At 41.4% G+C, this 13,781-nt stretch overlaps 1 protein-coding gene across 4 annotated transcripts in view; it reads right to left on the bottom strand.

The window, feature by feature from the left end:
• Positions 1 to 13,781, bottom strand: part of FARP1 (FERM, ARH/RhoGEF and pleckstrin domain protein 1) — a 370,189-nt gene that overhangs the window by 60,769 nt on the left and 295,639 nt on the right. For all 4 annotated transcript variants that reach the window (XM_090258835.1, XM_090258837.1, XM_090258833.1 and 1 more), the window contains 7 exons: positions 11,699 to 11,813; positions 10,704 to 10,851; positions 8,605 to 8,700; positions 6,959 to 7,122; positions 6,171 to 6,239; positions 2,211 to 2,286; positions 783 to 1,032 (listed from right to left, as the gene is read on the bottom strand). In XM_090258835.1, the coding sequence (XP_090114961.1) occupies positions 783 to 1,032; positions 2,211 to 2,286; positions 6,171 to 6,239; positions 6,959 to 7,122; positions 8,605 to 8,700; positions 10,704 to 10,851; positions 11,699 to 11,813 (918 nt within the window). The remainder of the gene's footprint in view (positions 1 to 782; positions 1,033 to 2,210; positions 2,287 to 6,170; positions 6,240 to 6,958; positions 7,123 to 8,604; positions 8,701 to 10,703; positions 10,852 to 11,698; positions 11,814 to 13,781) is intronic.

Genomic DNA, 13,781 nt, shown 5'->3' with positions numbered 1-13,781 from the left:
GGGTGCCAGCTGGTCCGTCACACTACTGGCACACCCTGTCTGCATGATAGGGACCTTTGAAGTGGGACCCAGGAGAGGTGTCCCATTAGCCAACATTCTACCTTCTGAATCAGCCAGGCTGGCCAATTCTCCCTTTTCACGGCCATCAAGTCTATCCATTGCCTCTGCAGTTGATACTACCTGACTAAGGATGAGTGGATCTGTCTCTGACTTATATCTACTGGGAAGATTTCGTAAATATGGCCTTTGTAAGATGGGGGAACAGTTTTCATAACAAGGACCCCGACTCAGGAAAGTATCTTCTCCCATCCTTCTCTCTCTCGGGTCATGTTGGTTTTTGGAAACATAGCCTTGAGACCCAGTCCTGTCCCAACTTATATTTGGACTTGAACTTCTGCTGCTGGGAGACAATGGTGTGGCCATGGTACTGTGACTGCCTGAGCCCCTGAACATCTCATCTACTAGAGAGCTATGTCTTAGGAGTCTGGGGCTCCCACTCATATCAAAAGTGATGTCTACTGAATTGTCATCAAGGAATTCCCTTGAAGGAGGCTGGGAGGACCTCCTAGAGTGAGGGGAAACCCTGTGCCTAGCTTCTATTTTCCTCTCATTCCTGCAGAGTGGATAAACACCACTGGTCAAATCACCCTCATAATTGTCATTTGTTTGGGTCTGTGATTGGGATGTTTGTTCCCTGAGAAGATCATATTCACTATCTACATCACTGCAGTCAATGAAAGGAATAGAAGTGCTGCTGCCTCTAGCAGCCCTGGATGCTGGACCTGTGCTTGGCTGCAGGGGCTGAGGTTTACTCTGCTGGGTCCTATCCTTAACGACCTCCTCCTCTTCCTCTGTTGTTGCCTTCATGCCTCCATCAGTCTTCTTGTTACCCACAGGGCTCTTCTGCAGAGCAGGGCTTTGGCGTGGCCCACACTCATTGGTGGAAACTTCTAGTTCCTTTCTTTGCTGGCAGCTCTGGCCACCTGGGGATTCAGCACCTTCTCCAAGTATAAGGCTGGCTCTCTGCTGAGCCTGAGTGGGGTGGGGGCAAGAAAAGGATGAGGGAATGGGAAAGAAAAGGCAGACTGTTATACCAGAGCTGGGGAAAAAAGAACGAGATATCAGAGTCTAGTTTATTAACTCCTCAAGCTTCGAGCAGCCCATAAGTATCACCAAATAAAGGCTGCCCTATGGTATTAGGACACAGCACTCTAACAAGAAGCGGGCACCCCTGAGTGCATTTGGTTAGTATCCAGGAAGTTTTTCCAGGCTATGTATGGAAGCTGACAGTGCAGGGTCTCCAGCAGCACAAGTCAGGCAGTATCTCTGCTTTCTGAGACCCAGAGTCTCACACTGGGTTTCCACAGTGTCTATGGAATGAACCCCTCTAGGTCACAGGGCTCCCCGAGGAAGCAGGAGCAGGGGCAGGAAGAAAACACTTCACAGATCCCAGAAGGAAAGTTGACACGTATTCCAGACCAATTACAAAAAATGAAGGTTTGCCCTAATGATCTCTAAGGTCCTTCTTTGTTTATACTTCTAAGACTAGAATGAACAGGTTAAGGGTTCTTTTTGGATTCACACAGTGAAATCTTTTTCATGTTCTTTTCCAACAATGTTCTTATTCTCTTGGAGAGAAAACCCTGAAAACCTATCCAGAGACCAACTCCAAGGAAAACGAGCTCTTGCCACCCTCAGAGCAAGAGTGATAATGTCTCTTGTTGCCAACTGTGGTCATTGCCCTGTAACATGAGCCCTGGGAGCTCACCACCCAGTCCACTGCCAGCAAAAGATTCTGACCTAGGCACCAAAGGAAAGCTATATCCATCAGTTGCAAAGCAGGTGTGGATCTCTTCATACAAGCATATCCAATTAGCTAGACAATGGGCTCTGCCCTACTGGCTCTCATGGAAGGTTCCACTCCTCAGCTGAGTTAAGACCAACAGAGTGAGCCTTTCCATGGAAGAGCACAGGAGTGAGGATAGGAAGTCAGCTGAAAAGGACACACTCTTGGGCTGCTGAGCCCAAGATATGGGTGTACAATGCACAGGGCATATGTCTGCTCAGTCAGAGCACACAACTGGATTCTCCTCTGCGAAACACCCCCAAAGGTGAAGTGTGGAAAACTTGAAAGCATGCTATGAAACACAGAGCTCAGCAGAGGAGGTCTGGTAGAAACAGAGCTATAGCAGTGTATAATCATTACTGACTTGTTTTGGCACTTCTGAATTCGGCTCTGTAGACTGCAGTGCAAGACTTCTGATGGAATGAATCTTGCTGTGTTTCCTTGGAGAAAACACATAAGACAACTAAAGTTAGGTGAGTTGTGTTATTATTAATATTTTTTCTTAATGAAAAATAACAGCGTTAGACACTTCCTCAAAGATGAAGGTAGCCAAAACAGTTTGCATAAATGCTCCCTGGAAACAGACCTAGTCACCTTTTCTTTTTTTTTGTAAGTGTGTTTTATTGATTAGTGTTACATTTGTTCCAATTTCCCTTCCCTCTGCTCCCCTCCACCCGGTGGCCACCCTCCTTCCCCTTGTTCCCCCCTTTTAGCCCCTGTCCATTAGTTGTACATATAGTCCTTCTCAACCTCCCTCTGTCTATTCCATTCCCTCCTACGATGTTTCTTAATTCCTATACCATCTCCTTCCCTCTCCCCCTTCCCCTTCCCTGCTGACCTCACCCCAATATGCTCCCCATACCTATAGTTCTTTTTCCACTCTCATTGCCTATTTAGTTTGCCTTTGCTTCAATTCCCTAGCTTCTGTTGTTGTTTCTTGTGATGCAGTTTTCATTTTAGTGTTCATAGTTTTGATCCTCCTTTTTCTAAACCAGTCCTTTTAACATCTCATATAACAGTGGTTTGGATCTAATGAACTCTTTCAGTTTTATTTTGTCCTGCAAACACTTTCTCTGCCCTTCTATTCTGAATGACAGCTTTGCTGGATAAAGTATTCGTGGTTGTAGATTTTGGATTTTCATTACTTTGAATATTTCTTGCCAGTCCCTTCTTGCCTGCAGGGTCTACCTTGAGAAGTCAGCTGATAGTCTAATTGGGACCCCTTTGTACATGATTCTTTTTTTCTCTCTTGCTGCTTTTAAGATTCTCTCTTTATCTTTAACTTTTGACATTTTGATTATAATGTGTCTTGGAGTGGTTCTCCCTTGGTCCAGTTGTTTTGGAACTCTCTGTGCTTCCTGGACCTGTAAGTCTATTTCCTTCCCCAAGTTTGGGAAGTTCTGCTTTATTATATTTTCACTTAATTTTTCAATTTCTAGTTCTTCTTCTTCGCCCTCTGGCAATCCAATAATCCGTATATTTGATCTCTTATAGCTGTCCCAGAGGTTTCTGATCCTCTCATCATTTTCCTTGCTTCCCATTTCCTCTCTCTGCACTGGTTGACTGTTTGTTCCTTCTCTATGTTCTGGTTTGTTGATTTGAACTCTGGATTTTTTTCCCTCACCATCTGTCTCGTATGAGGTTTTGTTCCTTTCAGTATGAGTGTTTTTCAATTCTTTCTCATCTTTTTCCAGATCTTTTGTTAATTCTGTAAGCCACCTGATAACAATGGCCCTGAACTGAGCCTCTGACAGGTTTCTTATTTGTTCATCTGTCAGGTTCTTCATCTGTTGCCTGGTGAGCTGCGCCACTGGGATTTCTATAGTTGTCTGCCTCATTTTGACAGATGCGTTTTGTTTTCTTGGGCCGGTTATAGGGGGCAGTGCCTGTCACAACCCAGCGACCGGCGGCGATCCACAACCTTTTTCGCCGCGCTGTGGCCCTTTGTCGTAACTGCCCAGCGACCAGTGGCGATCCGCAACCTATTTTGCAGCGCTGTGGCGCTTTGTGTGGGGGCGGGGGTCCAAGATGGATTCCCGCAGTTATTCTGCTAGGAGACCAGGATCCGTCCTCCCACCCTCTGGGCCTCACTGTTCGGGGCGATGTGGTGGCTGCTTTTCCCAGCGTTGGGGTCGCAAGCTGCCAGGGTTAGGCTGCAGCTGAGACTGCTCTCCCTGCCGCTGTCCCTGGTGCTACCGCAAAGAGCTCCGCCCCCTTTCGCTCTTCTTACCTGCCCAAAGGGCGCCGCTGGTTTATAACTTTGTACGTTGGGCTTCTGTGTAGTTTTATTTTCTGGAATTTCTAGTTATCTTTTGTTTTGAAGTAGTTGTATTCCTCTCTAGTTGTAGAGGGAGACCGAGCGTGTCCGTCTAAACCTCCACCTTCGCCGGAAGTCCCTAGTCACCTTTTCTATGACTCTCATAGGTTCCAGGATTACTAAAACCTTGAGAAAGTTCTCCCCTGCTCCTGTTTGAGAGGTTCAGCCTGTTAAGAGCCCATCAATGGAGCACTAACTGTCTAGTTATGGGAAAAGTCACCAGGAGGAAGACGTTAGGGGGCCCACATACGGTCTGAATTGCAAGCTATGGCCTAATGAAATCAATTTGTGCTTTTGGGTTAATGATTTTCTAGATCAGTTCTATAATAGAGGCGCATACTATTAATCAGTTCACTCTTTCACAGTGTTAAGTTCAGAGAAGACCTGTGAATGAATTTATAGACTCAACAGTAGGAGAAAATGGCTTCAATGCTACCAACACCTCTCCTTATTAGTTCCCCCTTGTTAGTCTGTCTGTCCTCTCCTCTCCCAAATGCATGAAACGGTATAAACATTAAATTCCAACGTACAGCCAGCTTTTCTTCAAAATACTCCAAATTAATACTCAAAAGCTCTGCAACACCCCCAATCTGAATCAGAGAGTGAATTGGATCACTTCTTCTATGATCTTTAAAAGATTAATCATGGATTGTCCAAGGAAGTTATGGGGCTTGTTATATAAAGATAAGCATGCAAATAATCTTCTGAACATTACATTTCTGGGGGTGGGGAGGGAGAACTGACCCCAGACCTGTATCAGGAGAAATACACAAGGATGGTCACAGCAGCAGGTTTGTTGCAGCAAAAGCAAAACACCAAACAACTGGGATGCTTACCAAGAGGGAATCAAATAAATAAAATTTAATAGTCTCAAATACCATAAAATACTTGATATAGATCTCAAAGTTAGGGATGGGTTTTAAAAGCAAGATGCAGCATTATATATAGTGTAATATCACTTATACAAATAAAAAAGCACATATTCTACATATTCTTTTTGGATGCATGAAGATGTGTAACAGAGTAACATGAATTAGCCAGTTGTTGTACTTGGGAAAAGGAGAAGGGAAATAAGAAGGCTGTTGGTAAGAAGACCACATCTGTAACAATAGTTACAGAAAAGAGAAGAAAAAAAGAACTCCCAAAACAGGTATGTTAAAATGTTAATTCTAAGTAGTAAGAATATGGGTGTTTGCTGTATTCTGTGTACCTTATTATAATTTTTAAATGTATTAAAATGAAAAAAGAAAAAAATTAAAAAGAAACATGCACTAAACAGTCCTTGGAGCACCATCACTCACTTCTTTACCCTTGGATCTTAGTCTCTCTGGGTTCTCTGCTTCTCCCTCTCTGGGAGGCAGTGCAATGCTTAAGGGCAGTGGGCTCCAGAGTCAACTGACCAGAGGCTGCTCACCAGCTCGGAAACCTGGGCTGGTTACTCAACTTCTTTGAGCTGTGGTGTCTCCATCTTTAAAAAGGGAATAAGATAGTGTGTGCTTCACAGCGCTGGTATAAAGACTATGAGTTAATATATGTAAAGAGCTTGAAACACTGCATGGTACATTATATGGGCAATAAATACTTGCTAACAACAACAATAAAAAATTCCAGTTTCTTCTCTTCCATACTTTAACTAAAAAGTTTATAAAAATACTTTCAATTCAAACCCCAAAATATTTAAGGACTCACCAATGAGTAAGTTTTACAGCACTATGTCCCCACTGTAATCCCATTTCTCTCCCCTCCTTGCCCTCTGCTGGCTTCTTTCTCTTCTTTCTCACTTGTTTATCTCAGTCCATTCTCCTTACCTCTTCTTACCTTTGAGTAAATGTCCCTGGGCTCTCCAGTGTTCCTGTCTAACACTAAACTGGCCGAGGTGACTGGGAAGCAGTGATTCTCAAACTCACCAAGCCTGGGTGAAGTGCTGTATTGCAGCAATTGCACTGTTATCTGGAGAAAATGACTGGACTCTTTCCAGATTGGAAGTAGCATGGAAGTTCCTCTTACCTTTCAAACTGCACTTTCTTATGTCCTCCTTCTTTAACATAGTCGAGAACCTGCTTCTGAGTCCGACCGCTAAAATGATGACCACGAGAAGAAAGGGAAGAAGACACCAAGGCATTCTCATTTAAACATACAATACAACACTCCGCCATCTTTACTTCCCTTCTATGATAGGGAGATATATTTGGGTTTGCTCAGTTAGCCAGCAGTAAAAGCTAAAAAAAACTGTTTTTGTGTCTAGTCTGCCTCTTGATATTTCCCTTATAAATAAAAGAAAATATTCAATTAACTAAACCACTTAATTCTGTGTTTAGTTATTACACAAACACCCTGAGTCTGAGAAGGCAGGGATAATTTTGTTCATCATATATCCCCAATAAGTAAAAGAGTATTTGACATGCAGTAGACAAGTGTTGAAAGAATGAGTGAAAAAGTGACCTGATGATAGGCAAAAATACGTAGCATTTTATGAAGCTACACTAAATGTTAATAAGACACTTTTGTTTCTACAGAGAAAGGAAGTCCTTTCTGAATTAGAGAGTCCCTCCCATTAAGGGTTTACTGTGGCCAGAGAAGTCTCCCTGTGCCTCCCTGACATTCGAACAGAATGTTACAAGTGTCTGCCAAGGAGCCTGTTGGGATAACCAAGCAAAACCTCATCAGCTCCTGGTGACTGACTTTGACCTTGCCTCCTCACTGTACAGCGCAGCAGCTGTGATAGATAAGAGCACAAGGAAAGTCTCAGTGGAGACTATTATGGCAAACAGAGAGGTGTGAAGCAGAATGCTTACCTGAACCGAAATGATGACCCTCGACTAAAGAGAACAGGCTTTGGCTTTGGTTTGGGCTCTTCAAAAAGTCTAAAAAAGGCATGATGTTCAACACAGATTTTCCAGAAGGACTTGCAAAAATCCCGACTGCCCATTAGGAATTCCAAGGTATCCTGGTACGAGCTCTAAAAAGAGAAAATATCACTTTGGTTTTTATCCATTACCCATGGACACTGGGTTGAAAACTGAGAAAAGAGAGAGAAAAAAAATGGTCCAATAACATTTCAATTGTGTATTTTATTATAGCATGACCATAAATCCATATATTTAGTAAAATATAGTGGTTCCTAATGACAAAATGTAGTTATTATTCAAGCATTTTATTCCAAACAGAATACCTTAGAGGAACTAACAGAAACCAGATAAGTAGTCAGCAAAAATCATAACATTTCTTTTGACAAAAATTCATAAATAGTGTTTACTACAATTTACAAGGCTTACATTTCCTTCCAAAAAATCCCAGTACTGAAATTCCTTTTTTGCTTCCTTAAGATAACTGAAAGACAATTCTTCTTTCTGTTTTCTACCTCATGGTTCATGCCAACTTTAAATATTAGTCTTAAGACTATTCTCTATCAAAAAGCACATGGCTCAAGCCCCCAGGTGGCCCCAGAAGTCATACAGGATGAACATATTTTTTTTCTGGAGCACAAAAGTGTCACCAAGACTGAAAAATTCAAGTCCTTTGATTTTGGAAAGAGGACATGGTAATTTTCTACTCCCAGATGGAAGGCCCCCAATTTATGGGGCCATATTATGTAAACAAAGTTACCACAGTCCTTAACATTCCCAGCAGTTCCAACTATTTGGGGGATCTCACAGTTCTGGGCAGTGCAGTCTCAACTTACAAAGAAGTTGTGCTGTAATTTTTCATGTGTAAATCGGCCTTTGAAACTCAAAATCCATTTTCCCATGGAAAACAACTTATAATGGGTGCCTGATTCAGAGGTCAGGGCATATAAGCCTATTTAAACCATACTGTGGCTAAAGTATAAGCCTAGACTTCCATTTATAATCTCTTTTCCATGGGAAAAAGCACTCCGAGTACTGGTTGGGGACATCAGTGATATATTACCCATTTCCTCCACTGTTGTTTCTGGCAGAAGAAGATGCTGTTCTTCCTTCTTTGACCCACCCCAGTATAAGCAATATCTGTAGGGTTTCTGTGGGAAGTGTACCTGGCTAGCTTATGAGAATGCACTGTCACAGGTTTGGGACAACAGCAGGCACTCAAGAATTGGGGACTGCTGCTGTGTGGGCAGAGACATGCCTGGAATAGAGCAGAAGGTGGCCCTGAGGCTGGAGACACAGCAACTGCATAGCTCAGGTTGTTTGTAGCAGGGCGGGTGAGGAGAGAAGCTGCTGGTGTTTGCAAAGGTAGTGACCCTCTCCCCAGCACACATCTGTGCTACCTATCCTTTACCTTCTGTTTACTGAGAGTAACAGCTGTGGCATTACTAAGTATTTGGATACATCTCTCCATAAGACACACAGACACCTGAATGGCTGTTGGCCAGTTTCAGCTGATGCCCTAGCTTGGTCCACTCTATCCCAAGGGCTCATAGGGCATGCTCAGCAGGTCTCCCCCTTTCCTGGGAGCCACTTACATTTGCATCTGGACGGAGCTTGATGAGAAAGCGCTTCCTCTTGAAGCTCAGCTTCCGCACTTTTGCCCAGTTGAAGGCATTGATCTTCGTGAAACCCTAAGAAGAAAGGTATCATCAGCCAGTGAGCCGGGAAATGCACAATAAGCAACATGGAGTTGGTTTGTGTTGCTTATGGGGAACTGCAAGGAGGGCTAATGTTTGATGGCTCTGTAAGATGCATTTTGCTGGAGAATTCACAGGATCTGCAGCTATGAGGTGATGCCAGTTCCTGGATCATTATTTCTCACTAATTACATGATTTGACATTCCAACTAAGTCTGCCTCCAGGGAGAAGAGGCCGGCCAAGGGAATGATAAAGAGAAATAAAAATAAAAAACATAACCACCACCACAATAATTAATGATCATCACAGTGTGCCAGGCACTGGCCTAAAGACTACAGATCTTTTCAAACCTTACAGAAAACCCAGTGAGATGGCTTTCTTATCTTCGTTTTATAGATGTGGAATCTGCAGCATGGATATATTTTAATTTGGCCAAACTCACACACTGAATGGTGGAACAAGATTCCCGAGCAAGAGTCAACCAGCAGCTGCAACACCGCAGCTTAGTGATCATCCCTTTGTCTACATGGCCTGTGTGCCGTGTCAACTAGGGCCCCATCTTCTCTGTGTCTTCTAGGCCAGATAACAGTGTCCAGAAAGGACATCCTCATCTTTGATAGCCATGTGGGATGTGGTGGAGGAACAGGGAGGAATTGCCAGACACCAGCTCCTACGTGCCCTGTCACCTCCATTGAAAATAGAATTCCTCTTGAGCCAAGATACAGCCTTTGTACATGATTAAATTACTGAGCAATTCTCAGTAATTAGATTGTATCAAACATAATCAACGCAAATTAATTCAATTGTGAAGCACTTCTTTTCCCCTCTATGATTTTTAGAAATGTTTAAGGGTTTTAATTTTGAAATTTAATGGTAGCACTGAAAACTACACTCAGTTTATTATTGTTGTCTTTTTTTTCATCAGATACTCCTAGGTTATTTCTCCAGGTCCAAAACTGTTCGGAGGAGTCACCTCCTCAAATACCACACTGCTCTCAACACGTCACTCTACTATCCCATGTGAAACCCAACTTGATCTCTTTTCTTGGGACATGGTTCTGTGATTAGTGTCCATCTAATATACGAGCAGAGAATCACAGGCTCCTCTGGTAAACTACAAATGGGGAAATGTAACCAAACCTGGCAGAGCTCAAAAACGTTTTAGGTCATACACACACTTACATGTTCAAAACTGGGTGAAATCTGACTATTTAATGAGAAAGGCAGATGCTTTCTCCACACTCATTTGAAACCAAAGCACAGATTACCTACTTTTGTTTAAAAAAAAAGCCTTGAGAAAATTTGGGGGGTTGGTAAATATGTTCATTATCTTGATTTCATTGATGGCTTCACAGGATATACATTTATAAGAACTTATCAAATGGCATACTTTAGATGTGAACATTTTATTATATGTCAAGCACACATTTCAGAGTGCAGAAAATCACACGTCCTTGAGAAAAACATAGGTAGTATCCATCCAAATGCAGTGTGTATTTTGCTGCAAAATTACTATAGTACAGATATGGCTCTTATAAACTTATGAAACAGCGATATTTTACAAGTGGACATTATACTTTTCTTTTTAAGTTAGGTAAATCTGTAATCAGAAATAATCTTATGTAAAACCCAAATTAGGTTTAAAGAAAAGTGTGAAAAAGGTTATTTTGGAATCTAAAATCTTGATCCCATTATACATGTTCTAAGCATAGGCCCACAGAGAGATACAGATTTCTGTGATCCTACACAGTGAATAAATGCAAACAAATCTATGATGGTGGATTCCAACCATAGCAAGAACAAATGAAATAGAATCTTGAAGTTGAGTGCCTGGAAAGAAACAGAAGCCCTGAGATGAGGTTAGTTTTTCCCTGTCCATATAAAAATAACTATCAGAGGTCTTAGCTTAGACCACCCAGCATGGGATCAGAGTTGAAGGGCCACCTCTTATCTCCCCATAACCAAGGGAATTGAGCTGTGTTCTAAATGCTCTTACCTGAAACACTAGAATTCCTGTGTTCGCAACAGCCAGGTTAATCTTAGTACCTTCCCTGTCCTTAGCCGGGTGCAACCGGATCCCGTACATCTCCAGCCTACGGGCAATCTCCAGGAGTTGGAAATCCGATTCTGCTGGTGTTTGCCCACTGACAAAACAAAAATTAAAGAGAAAGGTCAGGAGATTTGAATTCCCTGTGTCTATTATTTTGAGATTAAGGAGCTTCTCTTGGGAAATAAAAAGGTATTTCATCACAAACAATGTGGCTACCTGATTAGATGACACCCAACCCCCCATTCATTATAACCCCAAGTTGAGCAGCTTGAACAAAAGCTCTATTCCTTGTGTAATACAAAACCCAAAAAGTCTATCTCAAACTTGACCAGTTTTTTGAATCTCAAAGAGTTTCCTTTAAGGTCCTAAGAAAGCAAAACACTATCGTGTTAGAACAAGTTTTTAGTCACTTACAATAGACTTAAACTTTCAAGCAAAGTTCAAGGCATATTATATTATCATCAGGACTCAGAGCCTTCCTTAAAACAACAACACAAACAAAAGGCACAGAAAATCCTTTGAAAATGTTTTACTGATCCAAATGAAAAAACCAGAGTGGAGATGATACAAAGATTCTAGATTTTCACAATATTCTTATTTTATCTTTAGTGTAGCATGTCACTTTCCCAATTTCCTATTAACTGGTCTTACATGCTCCTTTTTATTGCAAAGCATGGGGTGTCCTAAAATTCCAGCATTACTTAGGTCTCACAGTAAGAAAAGCCAGGAGGCCTGGAGCTCTGGTTTTGAGTGGGTAACCTGCATTTCTGAGAGTCTAGGATGAATAACAACACCCTGTGAGCTGCTGTGTTCTTCTCCCTTATCCTTTGCATATTTCTTCTCAATAGTTACTGTGTCTGTGCATGTGTGTGTATCCATGTATGTTAGATGGATAGAGGGAAATGGCTGAAAGGAAGTGTAAAGGAACAAATGAGACTTACATGTGGTTATGGTGAAATTCCACAATTTTGTCTTCTAGTGCATCTTGCTGAGGTATGTACTTATTTTTTGCTAAGTGCTCTCTGTCTGATGCTTCATCAAAATCCCCAATCTCAGCTACAAAGAGACAGAAAGAAAAGCCAGCCACATATGGTTAATACTCCACAATTTGTTATTCCCCAACTAGCAAATTAGAAGTTAGCTGACAACACAAGGCAATCAAGCTGGTGGGTAGTATAAGGGCTAGATATCAGAAGATGTGAATGTGAGGACATATTTAACAACTGTTCCAACATACGTTCCCAATGATGGTTTCTACTTCTTCTCACCTCTAACAGCTGGAAAGAAAACTTCAAAGTCATCCATCTTTAGCCATTTATGTTCCCGGTTTGTTTCTTTCCTCCCCACTCAACTAGGGGTCATTTCTGTTCTAGGCAGTAATTTGAGATGTGGTTTTGGACCCATGACTTCTAAATAAGCCCCCAAATTTCAGAACTTTACAAAATCAACTTTGAAAGCCTTACATGATTCCTGCAAATCCCAAACATTTTACCATGTGGAGAAAAGACAATTGTAAATAGGTACAAAGGTACGTAATCCAATTTGGGTAAAAAAAAATTACTGCTTACTAAATTTCTTGTAGTCCTTTTATCAGAAATGACTTGTCAGCCTACAAATGCTTATAAACTTTTGGTCTACAAGAAATAGAATGCATCTTTCTCTCATGTAAGTAACCTCAACATAATTGCTATATCAGAAAATTTAAACGTTCAGAGTTTTAAAATAATAATTGTACCTTGACAACAACAGCTCCAGCTCTGTTTATACTCATTTAATACCACTGGGACAGCATGCCTTTCTGTTTATACCATATATTCTGTGTTACAAGCTTAAGAAAAAGTAGTCTACTGACCAGACTTAAACTGTTTTGAGTAAAAGCAAGTGAACTGTTGCTATGAACTCTACCTTCCACTTTGCATGTGAAGCAGCTACTTTAGTCAATGCCCCTCCAAGAGTCCTGCAGGATATGGCCTATATGTTGCCATAAATCTTACCCACTGACAATATTTGCTCTGCATAAAACAGTGCCAATTCACTTGGCACCAGCTGGAAGAATCAATCAATCACTTTTTGCTGCTATGATAGATCAATAACACAACTTTTTAATTGCCTTTTCTAGACTAATTTTTCCTTCCCTAAAAAGAGTGAAATTGCCACTCTCCATCACAGAAAACAGCACAGAAGTTGGCCATAATGCCATCCTCATTGGTTGCCTCGATGGATGGTGGTATTGACTTTTCTGCAATTCCTCTGTCTAGCCTCAAGAAAGTACAGTTAATTCTCATTGTTCACATAAGTTATGTTCTATGAAGACCCAATGAACACTGAATCAGCAAATACTCCTGAAGAAACACAGGGTTAAGGTTCTGCAAGATTCCTGAAATGATTTTTTTTTGTCAATTGACCTTGTTTTATGTGTGTTTCTGTCGAAAGACATCATATTTTATATACATTATCAATTCATTAACATTGAACTTGCGGCCAACAGCATTATCACTCATGCCTGAGCAAAGCTCATCTCACACACTTATTTATGTTCTCCATAGGGAACATCACAGCCTTCCTGCACTTAGGAAGCACTAGGCAGCAATTCAACAAGACTCTTGATGACCATTGTAAACGGGGGAATCACCAACAAAATACACAAAAATGCAAAAGCATGGCACTAAAGAGACCATGAAAAATACCCTTTTTTATGGTATGAGAGCTGAAACAGGAAGACAGAGTACCACCTTTTTCGACCTCAGCTGGGAACGTGTGTGTGGAGTGACTTGGATAGCTCACTGTCTTGTGTATGTCTGCAAATGACCATGAAATGCCACAAGTATTGATTTGGGGGTTACAAATTAGTTTTATAGAGTAGGTAAACTTGCAAATACCTGCATGTGGAGGCCTCACCTAAATCCTAATTTCTTATGAGCTTTAAGTTTGGACTTCTTAATGCATATGGATTTTATAACACACTCATTTCCACAATTCAATATAATAAAAGAGTTGAGAACTCCTATTTTTCCTTTGGCATCA

Source organism: Furipterus horrens, unplaced genomic scaffold (genome assembly GCF_987537825.1).
Source record: "Furipterus horrens unplaced genomic scaffold, mFurHor1.1.pri manual_scaffold_12, whole genome shotgun sequence".
In the NCBI taxonomy this organism is placed as follows: domain Eukaryota; kingdom Metazoa; phylum Chordata; class Mammalia; order Chiroptera; family Furipteridae; genus Furipterus; species Furipterus horrens.
This window is presented reverse-complemented; position numbering and strand designations above follow the sequence as displayed.